General features: G+C 37.3%; 1 protein-coding gene across 1 annotated transcript in view; it reads left to right on the forward strand.

Moving 5' to 3' along the window:
* IL17REL (interleukin 17 receptor E like) overlaps positions 1-25,033 on the forward strand; it is a 43,590-nt gene extending 18,557 nt beyond the window's left edge. The window contains exons 3-17 of the mRNA XM_058805877.1: positions 5,463-5,612; positions 6,355-6,464; positions 7,757-7,871; positions 9,586-9,630; positions 10,480-10,619; positions 10,945-11,016; positions 13,360-13,414; positions 14,094-14,257; positions 16,520-16,567; positions 17,215-17,272; positions 17,620-17,765; positions 20,189-20,248; positions 21,284-21,341; positions 23,908-23,962; positions 24,942-25,033. Of these exons, the coding sequence (XP_058661860.1) occupies positions 5,463-5,612; positions 6,355-6,464; positions 7,757-7,871; positions 9,586-9,630; positions 10,480-10,619; positions 10,945-11,016; positions 13,360-13,414; positions 14,094-14,257; positions 16,520-16,567; positions 17,215-17,272; positions 17,620-17,765; positions 20,189-20,248; positions 21,284-21,341; positions 23,908-23,962; positions 24,942-24,969 (1,304 nt within the window). The 3' untranslated portion in view covers positions 24,970-25,033. The remainder of the gene's footprint in view (positions 1-5,462; positions 5,613-6,354; positions 6,465-7,756; positions 7,872-9,585; positions 9,631-10,479; positions 10,620-10,944; positions 11,017-13,359; positions 13,415-14,093; positions 14,258-16,519; positions 16,568-17,214; positions 17,273-17,619; positions 17,766-20,188; positions 20,249-21,283; positions 21,342-23,907; positions 23,963-24,941) is intronic.
* The last annotated feature ends 208 nt before the right edge of the window (positions 25,034-25,241 follow it).

Consider the following 25,241-nt stretch of genomic DNA (forward strand, 5'->3'; position numbering starts at 1 on the left):
CCCACTGAGAGGACAGTCACAGTGCCCCCTGAAAGGGCAGTCACAGTCACAGTCCCCACTGAAAGGGCAGTCACAGTCCCCCCTGAGAGGACAGTCAGTCCCCCCTGAGAGGACAGTCCTAGCTGGAGGCTCAGCTCTGAGCACTGCTGGTGTCCACAGAGCCTTTCCTGAATCCCCATAGACAGGGGGGAGATCCAATGCTGAGCTCAAGCATGTGAGATGCTGATGGGGCATGAGCTGAATGCCAGCTGGCATGAATCCTTACTCAGAATGCATGGCACTTATGGGATTGTGTTGAGATGGAGAGAAAGAACACGTGTATGGAAGGGATGCAGTTAAAAGCTCCACCAGAAAAAATCTCTGGTCTTCTGCACAGTGAAGCTTTGGTGGCTGGTTCAGGGGTCGTAAATGAATCCTGTTAGGATTGGGCAGCTGAGCTGGTAGTTGCACAAAGTATGTGGAAGGTAGAAGAAGAAACAGGGTTGTCCACCCTTGCTTTGCTGGATGAAGCATGCCTTTACATCCTTGAGCAGTACAGGCTGAGAAAATCAAGCCCTCCAGCCTGTTCTCAAAGGTAAGAACACCCATAATTCTGTTGCTTATGAGTTAAAATCTCTGCTGGGTGTTACACAAATGCAGATCTAGATAGTGCAGACTCACAGGTACCACGAGGTGGTGATTTATTCTATCTATTTTAGGACAGGGGATTTCTATGCTGGGAGAGAGGCAAGAGGGGTTGTCACTCTCTGGTGACTGCCAGAGTTGCTCAGAGCTGAGGCCAGAAGGGGCTTCTGGGAGTCATCTGGTCCAAGCCCTGATGCAGATGATGCACACCAGATAAGCTAGATGTTTCACTCAACTGGAAGGCCACTGAAGGGTTTGTAAACTAAAGATCCGTATCTTTGAGGATGATATACATGAAGCTGGTTGTAGGTTTTTCAGTGCTGTCTGAAAAAACTTATCAGCTATCTTCAACACAAGTAACATGTAGAATGACTCAGCCTTAGAAGGGTGATGAAAAAGCATTTTTTGTCTTCATCCCAATTTACTTATGCAACAATGGGTGTATAATCCTTTGCATACTTCCTTTTCTATATTATTTTTTAAATTATTTGTTATTTGAGATAAAATTACCTTAAAAGACCTTAACTAGGTCTAGAAGAGGGCTTTTGCAGTAGTAATTTCTTTTAGCAGCAAAAAGATATTTCCTAAAATTTGCAACCACCACCTCAGTAGTATTTGGCAGTGTGACTTTGACTCTGCCTTCTTCCTCCTGCTCTTCTAGACATAAGAACTACTGTAGTATTTGAAATTCACTGTAGTATATCCATACATGGATATCAAAGTATCAATGATTTAAAAAAAATTTACATTTTCAGAAAATGTATTTGGCACAGTATATCACAGTGTTGTTCAATATCTCTAAAAGTTTGAAATGTTTTCTGAACACATTACCATGAAACTCTTTTAATTTACTGTGCAGTGCCATCTCTTGTGAAAGAGAGGCTGTCAGTCTAAAATTTAATCAATTTTATAATTTCTGTAAGTACTTACAAGTAGTGAATTTTGGTACTTATTAACTGAAGTGCACCATGTGGTTACTGTAGGACTGCATATCTACTTTGCTGACGAATTTTGTTGAATCATCCTAATGAACAGATGCAACAGATACTGTGGTAAATCATATGCAAATAGGTTTGAAATACTACTGTAATTTATAGTCATGGATTGATGTGCCAGTGAAGCAATTCTAGAGATGCTCCCAGATTTAGCACTGTCAGTATCCTTAAGTAGCTCAGATTCTTACAATACTTTAGGGAAGATATATCAGATAAAAAACCAGTTAGGATTTTCTATTGGGTGTTGTCTCAGTCTTGTTATTAATAGGTTTTCTCTGCCTTTTTTTTTCCATGCTCTTCTCCAATTTCATCTTCATACCTGAGGCTTCAAATTATCCATCTATTCATTTCTTTTGCATATCCATTGCTCAGCTCTGGCTTCTATTATCCAACTGTACATAAAGTGTGATTTGCTGTTGTGACAGTTCTGGGTTGATTGCTGCATCATCAGATTAAAAAAAAATATGTGCTGTGGTTGAGTTGATGGCAAAAGTACAAGGAAATGTCTACACGCTGAATAATAAGCCTTGGTTTCTCTATGCCTGGGCTTATATGTGCCCATAATTGAGGAACCTTTCACTAAAGCAACAATCCCTCTCTCATGTAGGGCTAATTACAGCTATTATTCATAAACAGAAAATTTAGGTAAGATTTACCCAACAGATGGTTTGTGTAGCAAGATGTATCTTTATGTCTTCTGTGGTATAGATAAAACTACTTGTGTGAAAAGGAAAATGGGGTGTGTTCCAGAAGAAAATATCTTAAGGGGGGATTAAAAGATGATAAAGTAGGAGTTTACTGAAGAATTAGTCAGAAATGAGTCTCCTACTGTGATGATTTATACAATGAAAATTATTTTCTGTCAGGTCATCCTGACAGAATCAGTAAATACATGTATCATGTATTTACTATAATCCAATGCTAGTACCCTCATGCATGATATGATCCATTTAAATTATTACTAATGAGTTTTGCAGCATGTTTTGCAATTCTCAAAATCTATCATAAAATTAATGGAAAAAAATCCAAAGTGGAAGCATAATATCATTTATTCAGTGCGTAACATATTTGTTCTAAGTTTGAAAGTAGAAACTGTGATCAAGGAGAACAGTGTCTCTGCTGATGGGACAGCAGGGTGTTTGTGCATCTGTCTGATGCTGATCCAATGTCAGGAATGCACCCAGGTTGACTTGGAATTTTCATGAGTTACTACCAACCCTGGGACATCTGATGATACCATACCTCAGGCTGTAACAGCTAAGGAGAAAATTCAGCTAAGTCATGACACTTTCCTCCCCCCCTCCCCCTAAAATATAAGGTCAAACACGCCCAAACAGAATGCTTTGTAAAGACTTATCCACTTTGAATATCTATCTATCTATCTATCTATCTATCTATCTATCTATCTATCTATCTATCTATCTACATAAGTCTACAAACAATGCCCTGCCCTTAAATAATTTCTATGCAGACATGGCAATGGGTGAGATTATAAGCCTGGATCAAGAAATTTACACCAATAACCAAACTTTAAGCAGAAATAGTTACTCCCACATACCATTGGGCATCCACAACTCCATCTCATATGATGCAGTCAGGAAAATATATTTTTGAGCAAAGAGACAGAGCTCAAACTAATCGTCACTTATCACATTATTAGTAATAATTACCAAGTAATTCTGCAATATGATAAACATCCAGTTTGTTGTGGGTGGATTAATTGTGTGTTGTGTAATAACTTTCCATCCTGAGATACCTTCAGGATTATTACACCACCCATTCTTGGAACATGGAATACAGTGTTTATACCCAGCTGCTGCGCACTGTACTTCTGAAGGCTGTCTCATCTCTGTGGAAATGTTTATAAATTCTTCAAGAGTCAAGGTATTCCAACTGCTCTTAAAGCCTTATATGTATATTTTGAGTGATCTGTCTTTTTTCATTGGTTTGCATAAATTGTCTTTGCTAGTTGTCAGTATTTCTTTGGATAATGCAGAGTTGATCAGCTGCCAGTGGAGATAAGGTGTCCTTGTTTTGCCATGCTTTTCCACTTGGTTCTTATCAGCATGTCCTGTTGCCTCCATAATATGGTCAATGACACAAAACCAGTCTAACAGTGTGGATGGAGATTTGGGTGTGAAGGGTTTGTCCCTTCTGACACTGTGTAAGTGATATGTATCACACAGGAGTTATTTCTCCTGATACCAGGTGTGAGGGCACTTAAGGCCTAACAGATTTAACAGATTTAAGGGAAGGTGCCACATTTATGCCAGCCTGTGTTCACATCCTGCAGTATCAGTATCTGATCTTTGACAGTGGCCTGCAGCTGCAATGGGACACTGGGAAAATGAGGAACTCATAAGGCAGGAAGAAGTCCTGTTCAGGTTAATACACTTTCAGTCTTTGAATTTAGAGCACTTTCCTTCACTGGAAGGGTTGGAAGGATAAGTAAGGATTAGCTTTGTCTTTCCTCCTTCACCATACCTTTCCTCTGTGAGAACTGTGGATGTCAATCCATGTGAGTCAATGAGCATCCACACTTGACAATATTTTTTGGCTTGACATTGATGGATGTGCCATTTCCTGGTGATTCTATTAAGAGTGCTATCCCGAATTTTATGGCAAGCACAGTATTGTGGCACTGCTGTTTCATACTTCCATACCTTTTGCCATACTAGTTGAACTCCTTCTAGGAGCATTTTGAACAGCTGAATTATATGAATAATTTTTTTTGTTTGGTTTATTTTGTTTTTCGTCTTCTAGCCTCTCACCAGGGGAAGGAGAATGGTCAAGAAAATACTTTTGTTATTTACTTGGGTGGTTTTTAGCTTTCATGCTGTATATGAAGGGGAGAAGTCTAGGAAATATTTCAAAGAAATAGTAGTTACATAGTTACAGCTAAAAAGAGCTGCGCTGCATTGCAAAACCACAAAGCCAAGGGACAAAACCCAATTCTCTGGTTGTTTGTTCTGATAGTTTCTTGAATTACTAGGGACTACAAACAATGGATGTGAAGTAGAGAAGCCCAAGGAATGCATTGGGGATTAAATCGTATTATAATTCATAATATAAATTCATAAATAAATACCTGATTTCTGTGTAGGGCACACTGAGAAGTAGAAAGAGATGAAATATGCTAACTGATGAGGTTTGGGGCCTTAAGACTATTTTTTCCTTTTTTCCTAGCCTATAGTTTTAGCTCTGCAAACCCATTTCCTACAGCTTTGGAATGTCTAAATTTACACAGGGAAATAAAAGAAGACGTAGTAGCTGTGTTCTGTGCCTTGAAGAACACAGTAATCCATAGGCCTTGAAGAAGGCCTGGATAATATTTATTCTACTCTTGTTGTTCTGGTCTAAAGCAGAAGGAAATCCTGTAGGTGTAAGGTACTATTCCATGACTAGGAATGCAATGGTGCCCTCTTGTGTGAAAATGAAATTTTAACAGCAATGGAGACAGTCAGAAAGTCCTAAAATTAAAGTACTATTATGAGAGTCCTCACAATATACAGGCAATGGTTTTGAAAAAAAGTTTGTATAAGGTATCAGTTTAGCAGATCTAACTAATTAGAACCAGTATTAGTCTAGGTGTGTTCTGCTAATCATAGTTTTTAGAAGTGTGATTGCTTCCTCTTGTGGGTTAACATTTCCCTAAGCCTAGAAATTTATTCCAACCCCCTACATAGCCATGTTTGCTGTGTGAAAGTCTTAGGTAAAGTACTGGCTTTGCTGGTCACCTTCTTACTGATTTCAGGAGAGCTGGAACTTCCCCTGTAGTGCTTGCTCTCCCCCAGACATCCTGTGTGCAATGAGTTTTCTCTGCCCTTGTGTTTGCATTTGCAGGTGGCATTTTTAACAGCTTCTGCCATGATGCTCCTGCATCTTTATCTTCTGTGGTGCTGAAAAGCATGAAGATCTCAACAGTGATGAAATGTGTGCAAGGAAGCCCATGCTCTCTTCATTTAAACATTAAAGGAACACTGAGTCTGGATGGTAGGAATCAACTTTGCTACTGAGCCCTTTCTGTTCACTTTGTTTTTATGGCTGTTCAGTCAAAATTTGTTCCATATTGTAATGTTTGGGACCAAGCTGTTTTCATGTAATGTTCTCAGAAAAATATTTTTGTGAAAGCATTTCACTACAAAACAGGATGAAGTTGTGACCCTTCCCAAGTGAATGAGAACTGAGATAATGAATTCTGGCTTCCAACATGTAACACATGTAACTTGTCCTCTGCCAGTGCCCCAAGCACACAGCTGCCCTTTTCCTTCTTGCTCTGGCATCCACACAGGCACACACACTAATTCTGTCTGCTCTGATAGTCTGAACATGAGTGACTGCCCCTACAGAAGGAGAAACAGTTTATTCATCTGAAGTTACAGTTCTGCACTGCAAGAAAATGGAAATATATGAAGTTCCTGCACATAGTCTATTTTTACTGATACCTTGCCATTCATGTGCTTCATATGTTACCACTTAGATATTTCCTAGTTGCTTCTCTGAGTTAATAGGTTTATTTTTAAACTTGCATAATTAAAGCTTAATTTGTACCATCTGTAATAAATACTTCTTCCTACTTCTATGTGTGAGTTATATATAATGTCTCTTTTTTAACAGAGATACATGTGCCTTTCACTTAGAAGGAAAGCTTATGATATGGCGTATTTTAATTTGTGTTTTTGATCCTAAACATGCTTAAATTATATTTTTGCAATCTGTTCCTAACTCATTTCAGAGAATGTCCGTGGGCTGGAAATATGTTCTTTTTCACTGGACACACAGCAATCTCAATGCATAAATGTGAGATTCACCAGGAAAAAAAGCAAGATGCTTAATGGAAAGAAGGTAAATATATGCTTCAGCATAGCCAAATGAAAATCCACAACGAAATTCCCTTTTACAACATATAAATTCAATTTCCCACCATCTTTGTTCTTCTTCCGCTTACCTTTTGACAAGGGAATCTGTCTCTGCAGAGCCTAATTTTCCTACCAGTCCTGCCAGCTTTCTTTTTGTGCCCTCCAAATTGTGTGGAAGCTTTTCTGACTCCAGTGTCTAGGAAGAGCAATGCTACAGAGATTTTAGGTGCACATTACTTCAGTCAAACATATCACTGGAGTTTACACATCTAGAAGACAGATGGGTGCCTAAGCACTTGTGCTCATCTGTCCTAAGCCCTTGGAAGGGGCAGTATCTGTTAAAGGGAAGTATTTGCTGCTAAAATTTGCAACTGAGGCAAAAAAGAACCACCCTTGACTAGGTGTTTGAAAGGCATGAATTTTTGCAGTTACTGGTGGGCAATGGTTATTAATCCTCTACACAAAGGTTGCTTCATGTGCTTTGTACAATGTTACACCGATTGCACATGTGGAACAAAGTTCTCCCAAACTGCAGCTGCAGTTTGCACTTGGTGTCTCTTGATGATGAAACATCCATCCCCATGGGCAATGCAGGGCCACCAGTCAGCAGCCAGCAGCTTTTACAGTAAGGCAAGTTTATAGGCAAGAATCAACAAAGATATTTAATCACATTTTCCTAGTTTCAGTTCAGTCACTAAAATGGTAACATAAGACGTCTTTTACCCTCCAAATGTTTTTTACCAAGTAAGAGACTATCCAACATGAAAACCTACAAGGAATTTAATAGTTAACTGATATCAGCGAGGGAATGACCTGCTATAACTGGACTGCAACTTTTGTTTCTTAAATTACTTTCTGTTTCATAAACTATTATTTGAATTATTACATTTTCTGAAGTTGCCATTAAATATTTAAACACTTATTTTAAGACTTAAGACTTTTTTTTTTCATTCTGCTAATGTTTGTGCTTGTAAAATGTGTATAGACTGGGGCTTTTGATATTTCTATGGCTTTAGGATTATTTGATATCTTGTAGGTATTTGGATTTCTAAAAGTGAAGGTGACAGCAACAAGAAATAATGATACTCCTTGAAATCCTTTTATCAACTTGTATCTGCTTCTTTTACATTCCTAATGCTACCTTATTGACTGCTTAATGCTGTTTTTAAATGTAAATATGTTTAAGCAAAGAATATTTTTCTCTTTAATATCTTAACCAAAGGTTTTTCTGTATCTGGAAGCCATATGAGAACTCGATTTTATCAATGTTTTAAACAGGTACAGGTACAATTCAATTGCATTGAAGTCAATGTAGCACAACACATCTATGTGACCATGAAAACTGTACCACATTACTGTGAAGTCAAGCTGAGTCAGCAATACTATGTTGAAGGTAGGAAACATCTTAAATCAGATGCTTTTCAGGAAATATCTTTAAAATAAAAAAACCCAAACCAACCAACCAACCAAAAAAAAAAACCTCGAAGTCAAAAGCACATCCAAATCACATTCTGGGATATGACCTGACTCACTGACCTAACTGATGGTAGCTCATGTACGCCAGGACCAGTCTTAGTTTACATTTCAGTGAGTTTTTGTTGGCAAGTAAAGGCCTCGACTTGGTATAAAACCCAGAGTTTATGTCTAAAGCTCTGTGGAAACTGAGCTTACACTATGCATTTGTCCCTGTTGCCCTCCTTGTGATTGGCACATGCTCCTTCTCGGCCTGCAGGTTCAGCCCGGCCTGCTCTCTGTGCCTCAGGTGCAGCTTCTGCTTCTTTGCAGGGGTGGCCCAGGGGTGGCTTCAGAAGCTGAGGAAAGCTTCATAAGAAAGTCTATAGAAATCTATTTTTACTGTCATTAGCTACCTGTTCTATAGCCTGTTACATGTAACTGGAAAAGATTAGGTAGCATTTTTCCATGTTTTGGAGTGAAGTGCCCATGAATTTTTTACAAATTATGCCATGTGCACACAAAAATAGATTCAGCACCGTGGTCCAACCAAGATACAGTGTGGCCAGAGAAAGATAAAGCAAAAAATGACATGAGACCCCTTGTTCAATCCCAGGCTGGGATTGTCCTGCCTTCCCACCTCCAGAGCCCATGGGTGGATGGTTCCTGTCCTTGCCCCTTGGTACAGTGTCATTTCTGCTGCATGGTTTGACACTTGGGTACAAGTAAGGCCTTTCTGTGCTTAAAAAGCCTTCAGTTTTCTTATCAGTCCTGATTCACTACTGAACTATATATATTTGAAGTATATATATTGAATTATATATATTTGAAGTTTTCTTATCAGTCCTGATTCACTATTGAATGATATATATTTGAAGGATATTCACTATTTGAATTATATAATATTGAAGTATATTATATATACTTTGTGAACAAAGAGGGGAGGAAGCAAGGTTTTACAAAGCCCAGTTTTAGACACATTACAAGGATGAGTGAACAAATGAAAATAGGAAATATTTCTTAGTGGAAAAGGACTCTGTGGGGAAATTAGAGTAAAGTGCTGCTCCAACACTGTGTTATGCAAGGAGGGTGAAAGCAACACATGAAAAGTTGTTTTAATGTTCTTAAAAGTTAAGTTTTGGAGATAAAAATACCAGATATTCTGAAAGTGTTGCCTGGCTTCTAATTCTGGTAAGCTCCCTAGGAGCTAGGTAGGGTGTTTCTTTCTAAGGCTGGAGTCAGAATAGCAAAAATACAGAATTATTGATAACAGAGAACTGAGCCTGGTAAACAATAGGAGTTGTTTTTCGAGGAAAAAGTAACCAAAATTAATATTATTGCTCAAATTGTTGTTAGGTTCTAGGTAAAGAAGTGTGGTGCTAAATCCTCAACTGCAGCCTTTACTGCTGATGAGGTTTCCCAGTATCTCCCCAGAAAGGGAGATAGGTCCTTAAGGCATAGTGTGATATAATCTCTGTGTGTGGGAAGAGTACTTATCTTTTTTGCAGTTTATTTAAAAGTGTATACAAGTCTGCCCTTAAAAAGAGAGATGAGAGAGGTTTCCTGTTGGGAATCTACTGGATAATTTGGCAGTTTGTTTACACAGTTATGTGAATAAAGCAGCACTGAAACAGACTCTGCCTTCTCCCTTGCAGATTGCAGAAACAGTGATGTGGGAAAATATATTCCAGCTTGTTCAGGTGAGCTGATCTCCTGTGCAACTTAGAGCTGTGAGATAGTTCTGGTGACCTACACAATGACATGTTTTCCTACTTAAATGAGCAGGGAGAAAAAATTATGATTTCCAACTACCACTATTTATAATTACCATGTAGTTGATAGGTAATGTTCTGGAAATGTATTTCTATGCATTTCTATTGAAATGGTACATGGTAATGTTCTGGAAATATATTTCTATTGAAAATGCTACATGGGAGGTAAAGGTTTTGATATTCTATATGATTTATAAGCTTTTGGAAACAAATTTGTGTTCTTTTAATGCACTTTGGATTGCTGGTTTTATGTTTTATCTATTGAAGACCTCATAAATAGATTGAAATTGATTTGCCAAACTTCTACGCTGCTTGTGGCATACCTGAGAATATATGTATTAAAAAATATTCCTTTCACATATTACACTTGTCTTTCATAGTTGCACATATTCTCTATGTAAGAAAATTACAATCTTGGGATAATCAGCCCTTATAGTGGTATTATCATGTATATTTCAAATATTTATACGTAAACTACATAAGGTTCCAAGTACCAAGGTTGAGGTAAAATTGGTAGGTGTCTTGGCCTCTCAGTATTACAAGTGCTAAACTAAATAATGTTGAATGAAAATTATATCTCATAAAAAAAAGAGGACTATTAGAGTATAAAGGAATAATAATTTCAAATATTCTAAGTAAGATTCTATAGATGCTGATTTTCATCTCCATCAAGTTATGAAATATATTCTGTCCCTTTTATAAATAGATAAAATAGAAATAATAAAGTTATAAAGAAAGAGATGTAATAATTTCATGCTTGATTTTATTTTTTTTCAGCTGGAAAGTTAGCTTATAATTTAGACAGGGCAAGGAAAATGGTAACAGTGAATGTGTCCAACTTTCCCCGAGATCAAGATTATTACGTTCGCCTGTGCCACAAATGGTTCACCTGTGAAGATGCTGGGGCATTTGCTGTGGTGAGTTAAACTCCTGGTGCTTTGGGGAACTGGGGAGGGTGCCTTGCAGGTGGCAATGCTCATTAAGGTTATAGTCACAGGAAATGCCATCTATGTCTATATCTACAGCTACATAATCTGTATCACCTATATAATCTATATTTGTAACTATCTATATCATCTCTGTCTATATTTATCTATATATCACCTATCTATATCTATATCTATATATCTATATCTATATCTATATCTATATCTATATCTATATCTATATCTATAAATTTGGCTTATATCTAATTGAAAGAAATTTACTGTCTTGGATTTATGACCATCTTTTTCATTTCAGATAAAAGGAAAGGAATCTTTTAAATCCGTTTCTCTGAAATATTCTCAGCTACTCCCTTGTCTTTGCATTGAGGTAATACACTCTGGAATTTGGTATATATTTGTGTTTCTGACTGAAGAAATTTTATTAGGGATTTGTGCTAAGGAAAGGAGGAAAAATCTGAAGGAAAAGGCTCTAGGCCCAAGTTTTTGACTAAGGCTTTTTTTCACCTTAGAATTACGTAAATATAAGGAAGAGATTTCTTTTAGTAGATGCTAATTAAAACATGGCAATCAGAAGAAAATGGGATAAAATTGATAACAATTAATGGAATGTGTTGTGTAATATTATTTTGACTGATTTTTTATAAACAATGAAAAGACAGAAGACTTAATCTGACAGAATGTCAGCAGCATTTGATATAGTATTGCATGAGAAACTAAAACAGGAATTGAGGAAACTGAGAGTGATGGCAAGATTTGAGTGGTAGATAGTACCTGGCTGCAGGGCCAACTCAGCAACTCCTGTTGGATGGGCCTGTGCTGGTAGGGAGGTTATTTAAGGATGACACTTAGAGTCATTCTCATATAAATGCTTTCATCAATGACATGGGGACAAAATGCAGGAATGTGTAATAGGATTTGCTGGAACACAGCTGGGACCTATAATAAAAATGGAAGAGGGTCAGGGTGATTGGAGAAGACTAGAGATCTTTATATGTGACATAATTGAAGGATGATGAAGTGTAAAGGATGAAGTGAAAGTTCATGCATTTGCTCTGATAAAAAGAATTCTTGCTGTAGGATGTGAGTCCTCATTTAGAAATAACAGTGGAAGCAAAAAGATCTGGGTGAAATAGTTGATCACAGGGTGATTAACTAGCTTGCTTCCCTGATGTCAACATGTAAACAGGAACAAAAGTCTAGTGAGTTAGATTAGATTATTCCAAGCTAACAGGAAAGTACGGGCAAGGCCTTCTTTGAAATACTGTAAGGAATTCTTGTATCCATATTTAAGAAAGGTTAATTCAAAAGGAAGATGCACATAAAAATCTGTAGTGATTGGGGAATGAAGAGACTGTTTTACAAAAGGAATTCAAATACCATGTTTCCATTAGCCTGGTAAAGCACATACAAAGACAAATTATGTTTGCTGTGCAAATACAGACCAGAAGGATCACTTATAAGGAAAAATAAGATATGTTTTAAATGGAAGTCATTCTTGCAATGAGAATGAAGGGGGAAAAAATTCATTCCATGAATATATTCAGGATAGTTACATGTTTTCATGATAACCTGAGAAGTGAGATTTTGGAATGTCTTTCATACAAGGAATAAAAGGTCCCAAACAAATTCAAAATTATCCTGCTAACATAGAAAGATGCTATGTGAACCTAGTTTTCTCACTGAATTTTGAGGTTAGATTTACCTTGCAGATTAACATACCTAGATGTAAAGATCTAAATACAGATATCTACATTTGAATTAGGTGAATAAACTCTTAAAGTCAATGGAGAGCTAATTAATACAGTCAGTGCTCAACTGACCAAATGTAGATGGCCAATCCTTTTGGGATGTGCTGGACTGCACTGTAGATTCCACTGGCTGCTCTGGCTAGGTCTAAATAAGGCTACTGTGACAGTAATTTGGGCACTTTAGTCACATTGAGATGTGTGCATTGTGGGACCTAAAATCACATACCTAAATAGGCAAGCTGAACCACAAAGTCTTGTCGAAGCCTAGGGAATTTTTTCATTCCACTCTGAAAATATGAGATCACTAGAAAAATTTTATTTCTCTCAGTATATACGCTGCAAATAGGATTGCAGGGTAGAAGTAGAAAATTCTGCAGTGCAGATAGAAAATTCTGCAATAGGATTGTTGAGTAAACAGATAGGAACAGAAACATTTGCACATGAATCTAAATAAATAGGGCATAGCAGCAGCCATGCACATATACTTGAAGATTGGGTTAAGTTTCAGTCTTCAGATACTAAGGATGCATCCTTTACAATTGCCTAGGCCAGGAGATCTTATATTATGACTATTGAATGTTTTGAGTCCCCTAGAAAGGGAAATCAAAACATTAAATAATCATAATATAAGATCAATTACTGTAAGAAACTTAATGAAAATCAAAGTGGAAGATTTTCTAAATGAAATTGGACCAAATATGCAACTTAGAAATAAGATATAGTGTTAGAATGGATCCCCTTAGTTCAATGCCCCTAATGATGAACAACAAAATAAAAAAAAACCTTTACAAAATTACTTCCAAAGCTTTCTAACAAATATAGCATTCTTATCTTTGGCAGGAAGAATTTCTGTCACATTCTACCTGAAATGTTAAAAACATTTATGTTAAAAATGTTTAAAAAATGGTAAAATGTTAAAAAAAATTTATAACCTCTAACTGATGTCCACTGTTTGGTTGTAGGGTTGGCTGGCACTTCCAGATGCAAGGAGGGTACAGCTTTGTCCCTTTGAAAATGGCAAGTATTGTGTGCTTACTCTTTATAGGAATGACTTTCAGCAGATCCATTAGTATGTCACAGTTTAAAATTAATCTACACTGAAAATCATGTGTTGCAAAACTTCAAGGAAATAATCATATTGGTTTGTTTTACTGTGGGTAGATGAAACAACTTACTGTCAGACCACATAATTCACCAAGTTTATGCCAACAAAAACACTAAGTAACTTTTTGGTCATTTCCCGCATTTGCTTAAGTGACACACAAACTAGGCAGAAGGAATAAAGGGTCAGCTTAGAAATGGTGTGAGAAGAGGGCTTCAAGGAGACATTTGAGGGTGTCCAATACCCAACCCAAAGGAGGGAGCAAGGAGTTGAAAAAGAAGACAGTTAACTATATATGAGTTCTATGCTTAACAGGAAATTATTCACACAAATATTCCAGCAATATCAGAAATTTGTCTGAGATGACAGCTCAGAAAGAAACAGAAAAACAGAAAAAGAAATTATCTTATTTGCGCACATATGTAAGTAATTTTTTTACCAAGCAAATAGAAAAAAGTGTGGCCTAAAATGTGTTTTATTGTGTTAAGTCCAAGATTTTGGTTTAAAGCACATGTAGAGGTACCAGACTTATTAGCTGTGTTGATTCCTGTCTGGACATTTTGAGTAATGTTTTCCCTCTTTCTTTGTGCACAGATACACAGGTGCTATGGGACAATATTGTTTATAACCCATCAACACAAACCCTTGCCTGGGAGCCAGCCTGTCCTGTCCTTGTCATGGTTAACCTATGCAGGTTCACCAAGTCGAATGACCACTGTGAAGATATAGAAAAATCTTTCAAAAATTCTTCTGAGAAAGTAAGAGCTCTGTGGATTAATTCAAACTATGATATTGAAAGGCATCACCAAAGGCAAAATGTGAAGAGCTAGATTTTGGAATAAGAGCAGTTGCAAATTCCTCTCTTCTTCTCTGATACTTAAAACTATTCATAATCACAGTCTGTTCTTGCACACTAATCACATGATTTATTCAAAATAGTCACTGACTCATTATAAAGAAATAACAAGTGGAGATGACTGGGCAGCTAGTAATGTTTGCTAAATTCTTTGGGGTAAATAGGATCTGCTTTTTATTTATAGTTCACATCAGGTTACCTTTAAAGTAAGAAACAGACACATTGTGAGGACAACTCTTCTCATCTCTAGATAGGCATGGTAGGTTGGAGGGATTTCTCTCTGATGGTAACACCTAATTTTTACTGTCACAAGGGTATTTTGTGATTAGATCAGATGTAGATATTTAACATTTAGACACCAGAAATATAAATTAAATAAAGCTAAATCTCTTTACATATTTCTGGAGACATAACAGTACTTTGGTAGGGCACAATTGTTTTGTAATTAAGATCTTCCTGAAGTGCCTTCCTCAGCCTGGTGCAGTGTCTTGAAATTGTGGGTGCTGAAATATTGTGTCCCTTAGTTCTTCCAGCATTTATTTTCTCAAGTTGAGAAGGGGTTTCAAATGCATATGTCTTGAATGGCTTAACACTTCAATACTGAATGCTCTGGCTTTTTGAGGTTCACTAGAATTAGTTTTATCATGAAAAGTAATCACAATCAGGCTTGCCTGATTGTGGAGAGAAGGCTGTAAACTTAAAGTAACAACAGAAAAGGCAAAAAAAAAAAAAAAAAATCAAACACAAGAGATTAATTCTGAAACTTTTGGATTAATATTATTATTCTGATGACATGACTGGGGAGGGGCTGACTCCAGACTGTCAAATGCTTTTGTGATTAGGAACTCCTGGCCAAGCCTTTAGTGATTGTTCAGATTCATCATTTATGAGTTCCAACAAAGCTTTGATCTTGAGAAAACAGATTAATTTAATTCTAGATGTGACTGATCCCTCTGGGCTTATTCATCTGCTGGCAACAAGTACAATTCATTGCTTGCAGGAGAGAAAATAGGCTAAAAAAGACTAAAATGGGGTCTGGCTGGTAATGGTTGTATCTATCACCTGAACAGAAACCAAACTTATTACAGAGTATGAATGTTTTTCTGTATTTACTGATTGCATTTAATGACTGAACATTAATATTAATCATAGAACCATAGAATATCCTGAGCTGGATGGGACCCACAAGGATCATCAACATTCATGGATAGAATGGATTCTCTTTATTTTCCTCATTAATTCTAACAAATTTGATATTGAATTGGTCCATTTATGGTACTGTAACCCTGAAAACCATCCCTGTAGTATGCTGGAAACTACTGCAGATTGCTCAGATAGGGCCAACTGCCCTGTGAATCCAGACAAGGCCACACACTCTAATCCTGTGCACATGTACTGACTCAGGCACGAAAGCTGCATCACTCCTCCTAACTGAGGCTGGGGCTTCCTCTGTCAATGACAAAACTGTCTCCAGGTCTGAGCAGACTCCTGCAGAGCTATCTCCTGGGACACTGCTGTTATGTTCTCAAAAGAAGTTACAGGAAGGGTTTGGCCATGTAGGATGCTCAGTCACTTTTAGCAGCAGGGTTTATTTAAGTAGGATCATGTGTATAGCAATGTGTGCAGCTATTGTTTTTATAAGAAAAGGCTCTTTGTGGTGAAGCCCTTGGTGGGTAAACAATTGTTAATCAAGAAAAACAACATTTTGTGGATTGCTTAAGTGTATTTCCAAAATTCAGCCTATGTTTCACTGTTCTGAAATAAGGATATGGAAAATTCAAAGATTTCTCAACTGATGGTGGAAAACTTTTGGATGTATGTTTAGGTGTTCTGATGAGTTGTTCATGAGTGGAAAATAAGGGGTTGAAATAAGTTGACTTTGTAATCAGAATTTTGCACAAGCCACCAAAGAATCAATTAATTTAGCTCTAATGGGTCAGTCTGACCATAAAAAATGCTACATATTGCAGATAAAAGGGAGCACACTATTCAGTAATCCAAAGCAGCAGTTGTTTCTAATCATTTTATGTGATTAACTTCCTGGGATGTTTATGAATTAAACAAACCAGTTGCCTTTGCAGTAATCAAGCCATGAAAATTGCAGAAGTTGATTTTGTGAAACTAGTTAATAAATCTAGCTAATGATGACTGCTCTGTCTTCCAGCAGGTCAAATATTCTCGTGTGGACACTCACCCAAGACTTTGCATGAAGGTAAAGGAATTTCTTTGTAAAACACATATTAACTGCCCTTCTATCCCTAAAACAAATGAGCTGCTGATGTTCTTTATGATCAATATTTTGTTTCATAGCTCTGATAAATGGGAACTGACAATGAAGGAAAAGTGAAGGATTAGATTAGAAGTTGATAGTTTTGGAGTGCAGCAGCAATGATAGATAAGACACAGGTCAGATTGTTCCCTTCCTTTTTGTCTGTTTAAGAAAAGCAGGAAAATATATTTTTTGTCAATGCAAACTCTGAAGAATATTCTAAATTTAACATATAAAGTTTTTCATAGTAAATATTTGAAAATAAAATGATCAACACTTAATGGAGAATCTCTTACTATTCTATTTGAGGGAAAAAATCCAAATAAGGCCAATACAGGCATATTATTGTTTTCTTTTAAATTACTTTCAGGTCAGTGGGACCAGATATTTATATAAAATATGCATGATTATAAATACCTGAAGAATTAGGGGATCTAATTTAAGTTAAGGGTTGGAAGATACAATGAAGGAGGAAAGCTGTGAATTAATAGTCTGCAACTTTCTGGAATTCCCTGATCATCACTAGTTGAATATTTGCCACAGATTGAAATGGAAAATCCAGTTTTCATAACAGATTTCTCTGCTTTCAGTTTACCACCAAACGAGGATCTTGGCTTAAATGTCCATTTGCTCATGGAGAATTTCCAGGTAAATATGTTTTTAAAATTGTAAATAAACATTAAATTGTAAATAACATTATATAGTGGAAAATATTTAAATCACTAGATATGAGAAGTGAGAAATGTTCAACAACACTGTAAATTGTAAACTAAGTCAAAGAGACTTGACAGCTTTTTACTTCTATGTATCCTCAGTAGATCTAGTGTTCAACAGTATAAAAAGTAACTTGTAGGAATCAAAATAATTAAAATAATTACTTGCATATAATTTGATAAAACTTAAAAATACAAAAAGCTTTTATTTTAGGCATAAATTTTAGAATATACTGTATGGTCTTTGTACATCTGAAAGTAAGTATTTTCCCCTAATATCAGCCTGGAAAATGAGGACTGCTGCAGTTGCAGAACAAATACAAGTTTTCTTCACATCCCAAACCAAGGCACAGTTCTCAGTGCTTGTGTGTAACAGAACGCAGATGGCTTCATGTGAATCTCTTGGGATGCACCATTCAGTCTCTGTGGTTTGTATATATTATTTCTTAAACTTTTTAAGGCTTTTAAACATACCTAACTTCATTCATTTATTATTCCATATATTGTTTTGCAGCTTGAATCCATTAATAAACCATGTACATATTGCAACAATTACCGGAACATTTTAAAAGCATGTCGCATCTCACACTGAAACAAGAAATAAATAAAGATGCTGAAGTCCAATGAGTCACATCAAATGATGTGACTATTGAGGGGAACTTTAATATTCCTTTAATGTCATTTTTGTAGTGTGGTATTTGTATTATGTATATAGCAAATGTTCCTGTTAATATTTCATATATGGGTCACTGATACAGCTGACCTGGCAAATCACGCATCATGAAATGTAAGACTTGAGGCACCAATCCATTATGAACTCTAAATATCACAGCTGCCAATACAAACTCAACACGCAGAAAGGGCTCGTTTTCAGCCAAATTATCTATTTGAGCCAGCTGATGGTGTGGCTACACAACTGCTTCATCCAACAAAATGGGGACAGAGAGGGGAAAGATTATGGGAGGGTCAGATTTCAGTGTCAGGCAGCAGCTAGTTATGAGAGCCTCATTCCTCTCTTGCAACTTAGTCTACGTCCCACACATTTTCAGTGCAGCACTGTGGTTTGCCCTTTAACCCTGCCTATCAGTAACCTTGTTGGCCCAATTGTGATCTGCTGAGACACATCTAGGAAGTGAGGTCAAAAAGCTAAAGAGAGGCCATAGTATTATTTTTCAAACAGGACAATATTAGCAGGATAGATCCTAGCAGCTACTAGGACCACCACGCTGAAATACAGCAGCCAGCTCCTCAGCACTCTCAGATCCACTGCTAAATATGTGCTTCTGCTGTCTGCTTCACTGACCAGGCACATGAGCTGGCACATGATGAATTTTGAGAAATTTGAGAAATCTAGATATTGTGATTTGAATTGTTACTCCTGGCTATAGGGGGATGTGTTTTAGAACACACGAGCACAGCTCCTACATCTGTCCTCTCTGTAAGGTATATTCCAGCTGTACTTGTCACTATGTAGGGACACAATGCAACTCTGCCTTTTTCAGGTGCTTGTGATTCTTCTAGTGGGAAGAGTGCACATACCAGGCAGTTATGAACAAGCATTTCTTAACATGATGGGCTGGAGACTGAACGCTGAATTTGTTTTCTAATGGATCAGTTTAGATTGTTAGTGCACCTCTGGTGCTGAATGTAACAGAACAGCTGATAAAAAGAGTTTTCCAACTCAGCACAGTCTGAGGACATGCAAAAATGGAAGATAATAACTTGCTCCTCTAGGAGTTCCCAGAGCTGAATAATCATGGCAAAAGGCTTGGGAAAAAACAGCTATCCTAATTAACACAGACCACAGAGGGCATTGGTGGCAATATCAAGAGTCTATCCTAAAGGGAAAAGCTGTCTGGAAAATGCTGTATTACTGGCAGAAATGGAGATCTTGTAGAATAGTTGTCAACACTCAGGGAAGGTTCTCTTCAGCTGATCTATTTCACATGAAATCTGTGGAGTTTGTATTTTCTGGTTTTAAAGGTTCTCTGTGTGAATAGCTAAGTGAAAGGCATAATGGCGGAACACCAATAAATCACAGCTAGATATTGAAATGTGTGTTTCATGAAGGCACTGATGCATTTAGACATGCTGTTTTCTTCCCTTTGGTACAGAGCTGTTATGTCTCTGCTACTGTGACAGAATGGGACTCCAAATAAATTACATACAGTTCCTGTCTCAACACCATGAGCAGTGTACACAAAGTTTTCATCAAGACCTCACTCTGTGTTCCCAGAACCCAATGTTGATCCTCTAACTATGAATTCCTCTTCGGTCATGCTTGAATTTATTCACCTAATTTGCCCCCAATTACTTTAAGAGTTTGCCACCCTGAAGAGAGTGGTGTAGGATGCATAGCTAGTGGTGGAGTAACAGACATTATTTTGAGGACAAACCATAATCAATCAGATATTAAATGTTAAGCCAGTCATTTAGGACAAATTTGCCCTAAGGCTCAGCTTGTTCTCTGCATACAATGGGATGGGAAGTCCAGAAGAGCTGTAAAGACAGAGTCATTCCTTCAGCTCATACACCAGGGAAAAGAAGTGAAGATGATGGGAGGAAGCAAACAGTGGGGAGGAGTTTCCTCCTTGTGATGCTCCATAAAATGCAGTAACATTTGCCCCCTTCCTGTGCTGCCACACTCTGCTTGGCAACACCAGCTGCTTATGGTCATTGAGATCTGGGGTTAGCTCTGAAAATAAATAACCTTCCATTGATTTTCTAACACAGTAGAACTCTAATAGCATTATTGGGAACCAAAGCAAAGAACTGAAGAGACACAGTGTGTTTTCATTGTTTTCAGGTATGGAAAATGGCGATTTTCAGCTTCTTTTTTTTTATTCATTAGGGAGATCCTGTTTCAATCACTATGTCACAGGAAATGTGTGGGTCAACAATTTGCATTCAGGTATGTGTCTTGCTTTTTGCCAGGTACCCTGTACAAAATAAACTAATAAAAAATCATTAAGACACCTAGCAAATCAGCAAGTACTCTCACTGCTTTCTCCTCTCAGCTAAATCTGATTACTGTGCAAATCAAGTTGGCAAAGAGCATTATTTAAAGATTGGTATGCTGCCACCACTTTTCTTTGAGATGACATTAATTAACTGAGAAGTTGCTCTCCATGATCTTGCTCCTTTGTCAGTGGCAGATAAAAGGATATCATCAGGATATTGCTAATCCTGTCTTTATGTGTTCCTTCATAAATAAAAAGTTCCAAGCTATCAAAAGATCCAAGTAAATAATGGATGAATTTTCAAAAATTGACATTGACTAGAAAAGGTGAGGCATATAGTAAACAGCACAGCAAGAGCATGGTGTCCTAGAATTAGCACTCAGGAAAGTAGAACTGAGCAAATGATTTCTGAGATTTCTGCACACTATTTCTGTAGCTGAACTTCATTAAGAAATTTTGTTCATAGAAAATGAGCATGAAGCTTATTGATAGGTTTATGCCTCTCTGGAGTTAAAGTTCTCAGGAGACACTGAAAGAAATGGGGGTGAGCTCTGAGGCTCCAGCAGCTGCCCTGGAAGGCCCTTCTCACCTTCACTTTGCGCTGCTGGGAAGAAAGAGGGAAGATGAAAGTGAGATTGGCAAAAGCCTACTGAGTAATGAGAGTAGTAGTTCTTTCCCTAGAGAGACATGAAATTTGGTGGGGAGACTGATAATTTCCTGCATAAATTATTTCTTTTGTAAGTAAGACATTATCTGTCAGTCAACAATAGCAACAAAAATTATGATTAGCTCTATCATTTAGAGACCTAAAAGTGATTGCAACTCAATATATACTAGACCAGCAATCTCCATATGTGTATATTTAGAAACAGATTTAAAATGCAGTCCCTTGAGTAAACTAATAAAGCCATCTCGTTTTGTCAACACAAGTGCTTAGTAACAGCTCTGCTGAAAGGGGAGTAAGCCTCAATTCTTTCTTTTGAAAGGGCTGGAGAACAGATGTGGATTATTCAGTTCCACTGCAGATCTGTGATACCTTCTGTGGTGAGTAGAATGTTAACAAAAGAAGCTTGGGTCTTTATTCTGTACAAGAGCACATTTGAGGTGAAGTGTGTTTTCACTGTGAAACTGAGGTGGAATTCACCTGACTGGAGGTGGATGTGTGCATGAGAGCTGGATATGCTCAGAGTCCTTTATAGACAGTGGACTGATATACCTCATGAGCTACTTTAATTATCTCTGCAAGGGCAGCTTGTGTGCTGGCTGCTGTCTCTGCTTCCTGGGTGAATTCTTCACCTTGTGCCAGATTCTGTGTGTCACACCTGTATTTACCTTGCTGTCAGTACATGAGGTAACTTGCTAAAAGCACACCTTGGCAAGAGGCACACACTGCTGCCATTGCAGTGACTGCAGCACAGCCCTGCTCTCAGTTCCCCCCCTGCAAATGGGACAGCAGCATTTCCCTCCACTTCCCAGCAAGCAGAAATTTGCTTCTGGACATTATTATTATGATGACTTGAGGTACACTCAGATACACAATGGAGCCAGAATACTCTAGAACCTCCAAACCCTGAAAGTAAGGTGTTGTAGAAATTAGTGAGTTCGGAGCAAACTAAAGCTGTGGGGTTTATGGTGAACAGTACAGCAGTGGATTGACTAATTTAGAACTAAAAAGTCTAAAAGGAATCATGCTGAGAGAAGCCTCAATCTGAGCATTGCCAAAAACACTTCCCCAAACTCACACAAAAAACCAACCTACATCTCCTTCTAGTTCACTGCAAATACAGTAAGCCCTGTGACAGATTTTCCCTGTTGTCTAAAAACACCTGTCAGTTAACTACAGCTTCAGTCTTGGAAGCCTGATAATAAAAATAAGGGAGCTTGAATTTGTGGTCTGAATGTAGTTCCCTGTGTAATCATTTGTATAATGCCAGTTCAGGTTTCTTCTCCACTGAAAAACCTGTGATTGTAACAGGCCCAGTCAAGATGAATAAATTAAATCAGTGTTGTGGTTCATGCAGTGTGGATGAACCCCAGCATTTTAATTTTTCATATTTTCTATTTAAAAATGCAGAGTATGACAAAAACATGTAAAATAATTAAAAGCTCTAGAGATGACAGTCCTGGAAATTCTCTGCACCTCATGGTAGGAGAGAACATGTCTGTGCAGTAAATGAAAATAGCAGAACATCAAAAGCTGACTAAAGAACTTTTTGTGCATAGTATTTGATTTAAATATTTAAATAGTGAACTTTTTTTCACAAGCTTGTTTGTTTGGTTTGGTTTTTTGTTGTGTTTGTGTAGGGTTTTTGTTGGTTGTTGTTGTTTTTTGGATTTTTTTCCTTCTGATTAGGAATTTGTGGAGATTTGGGAAAAAAAAGGAGAAAATGGGCACTTACCAAGAATGTCAGAACTGTAATGTGTGATCACTGTGTTTGTTGTACATTAACCTATTAACCTCATGCTTCATGGATCCTGACATAATTTATGGTTTTGGGACAATGTGATCTATATCAGTTGGTAGATCAATCCATCTCTGTCTGTGGACCAGTGTTCCCAAAATTTCCCTGTGAGCAAGATGGTACAAGTCAGTGTCAGAGATGGGACACTGAACTGGGTTGGTCTGTCTTACTGCAATAATTCCAGTGTTCTTAACGACCCATTGGAAGCCACTAGCTGCTTCTCAGGTGTAAGGTTTTTAATGTATCAGTGACAGCAAAACTACTAAGGGTTTTTGTATTCTTAAATGCATATTTTATATAAAAAAGGTATTTCTTAAACACTAGCCTTTTAAAATCAGGATGTGATGAAAGTTTCTTAAAGCAGTTACCAAGGGTGATAATTGTTACACTGGGATGCTGTTGTGTTTGGGCCTAAGATATTAAGGAAAGTGTAAGGCAATATTAACCTTGAGATTTGTCTGTAATTTGTGACAATCTGAAATGTCAAAGCAAATGACAAATAATCTTGTAATGGCACAGTGAAATAGTGAAAACATATACTGTGCACATCTTTGTAAAATAGAAACGTGCATGTTAAGTGTAACTGTTAAAGATAACAAGCACTGCCAGTGTGTTCAGAAGACTCATGACGTTATTAGAAAACAAATTCCGGTCATAACAACATCTATTACAAAAACGTCACTGTGTCTAACCATCAGGAAGGCTGCTCTTTAGCCAAGCTTTTAGAAGAGCTTTCTGGCATGTATAATTTATTATTCTATAATGGATAGCATTTTTCTATAAAGCTGTACATATTTTTTCTATATTTTCTATAAAGCTGTACTTTGGGAATTACAATGGCTTGGTCTTGTTTGCTCTACAATGGATGGAAATAGGAAAATAATGTGGTGGTTTTTTTTAAATTTTGAATTTAATAGCATTGACTTGGAGGCAATACTTTGTGCTTCTTTCAAATTTTCTATGTCTTTTGACCACTTTTCTGGATTCTATTTAATAAAGCCAAGCATTTTGAGACATTATTTCCTCTATAAAATAAGAACTTTATGTATTTTGTATGAAACAATAACCCATATCAGTTACTCTGAGAATAAATATGTGAATGATAATTAAAACAAAATGGCAACCTATATTTGAACTTGTTCCCTCAGGTTTTCATGGTCAGTCATACAGTGATGGAAACCCACCAAAAGCCATGACACACAGGTATCCATCTAATTTACAGTTTGAAACATCTGTGGAAATGGATGGGGTTTTTAATCTTGAAACCATATCGCTGGCCTTGTAACAAGCACAGAAGGAATATCTGAATGAATTTTGTATATAGCTAGAAGGAATATCAGGTTCTTAACCCTCCCTTTCCCACTGAACACATTCCCTGCTTTTGTGCTCTCTCCTCTCTTGCTTTCTCTCTTTGCAGTTTAGTGTGGAATCAGAGGTAGCTGCCTTGCTGCCCAAGTGAGGAGAAAGGGAGGCAATTAACCAGTGCCAGTGAGAAGTTTGTAAAGTAACAGCACAGCCTTCAGGAGCCCTGAAACAAGCTCAGATTGCTGTGTGTGATATTCACATTATTAGCCCCTGTCCCCTGCTTTCTCATGGATGTTTGCATGCAGGTCGGATCCCTCTGTGCTCTCACTGATTAGACACGTCTGCTCAGCTGTTCCAGTGCTGCTTCTTATTGTCACAGTCCTTTACTAAACACCTCTCCTAGGCTATAGACAAATAATCAGTAAATAATGCAGCCCATGGAGGTACAATTTGGCAGACCCTGAGCCCTTAAAAATTCTCTTCCTTTAAGGATACCTTTCAGAGCCAGCCTAGAAGAGTGGGAGCTACCTAGAACTCCAGAGAAAATAGAGAGGAAAAACTCTTGTTCAAAGATGGGGAAAAGCTGGAGCCTTGCAAAAGCTCTGCAAATCATGTGGTTGAGAAGGGGCTGCCATCCTTGCCTTGAGGCAGTCTTTTCCCTTTCAGAAGATACCACTCAGAAGAAAGTATCTGATTTTGTTTATATGTTCATATAAACAGTTTGAATTGTGACAGTCAAGTACACAAACTGTGGACAAATTGTTAGATTTGTTATTTTATACCAAATATATAGCAATGAACTTTTTCATTGGAGAAAATAATATTTTCCTTGGAGAAAATAATAATAATCTTCTTTCCTCTTCTGTTTTTCTCCTAGGATGAAGAGTGTGGAGTCCTTGCACTGAATCTAACAACATGTTTTCAAGGTCCTCAGGATTGTATTTTGGTGCAACTTGCAATTCTGGTCTAACTGGTCATCTCTCATGACAGTAGTTTCTGATTACTGTGAGATTATTCTCATGAGTGAAGAATTTAGCAAGTTGAGCCTACTGTAATATGACAAATTCAGATTAGGATTCCTTATTTTCCAGTATTTAAAAAAAGGGTCTTAGAATGCCACAGACACATTTTATGAAAAATCCTTCCCTTAGGATTTTTCCTCCTGAGAAGCGGAGAG

This window comes from Ammospiza caudacuta, chromosome 5 (genome assembly GCF_027887145.1).
Source record: "Ammospiza caudacuta isolate bAmmCau1 chromosome 5, bAmmCau1.pri, whole genome shotgun sequence".
NCBI lineage: Eukaryota > Metazoa > Chordata > Aves > Passeriformes > Passerellidae > Ammospiza > Ammospiza caudacuta.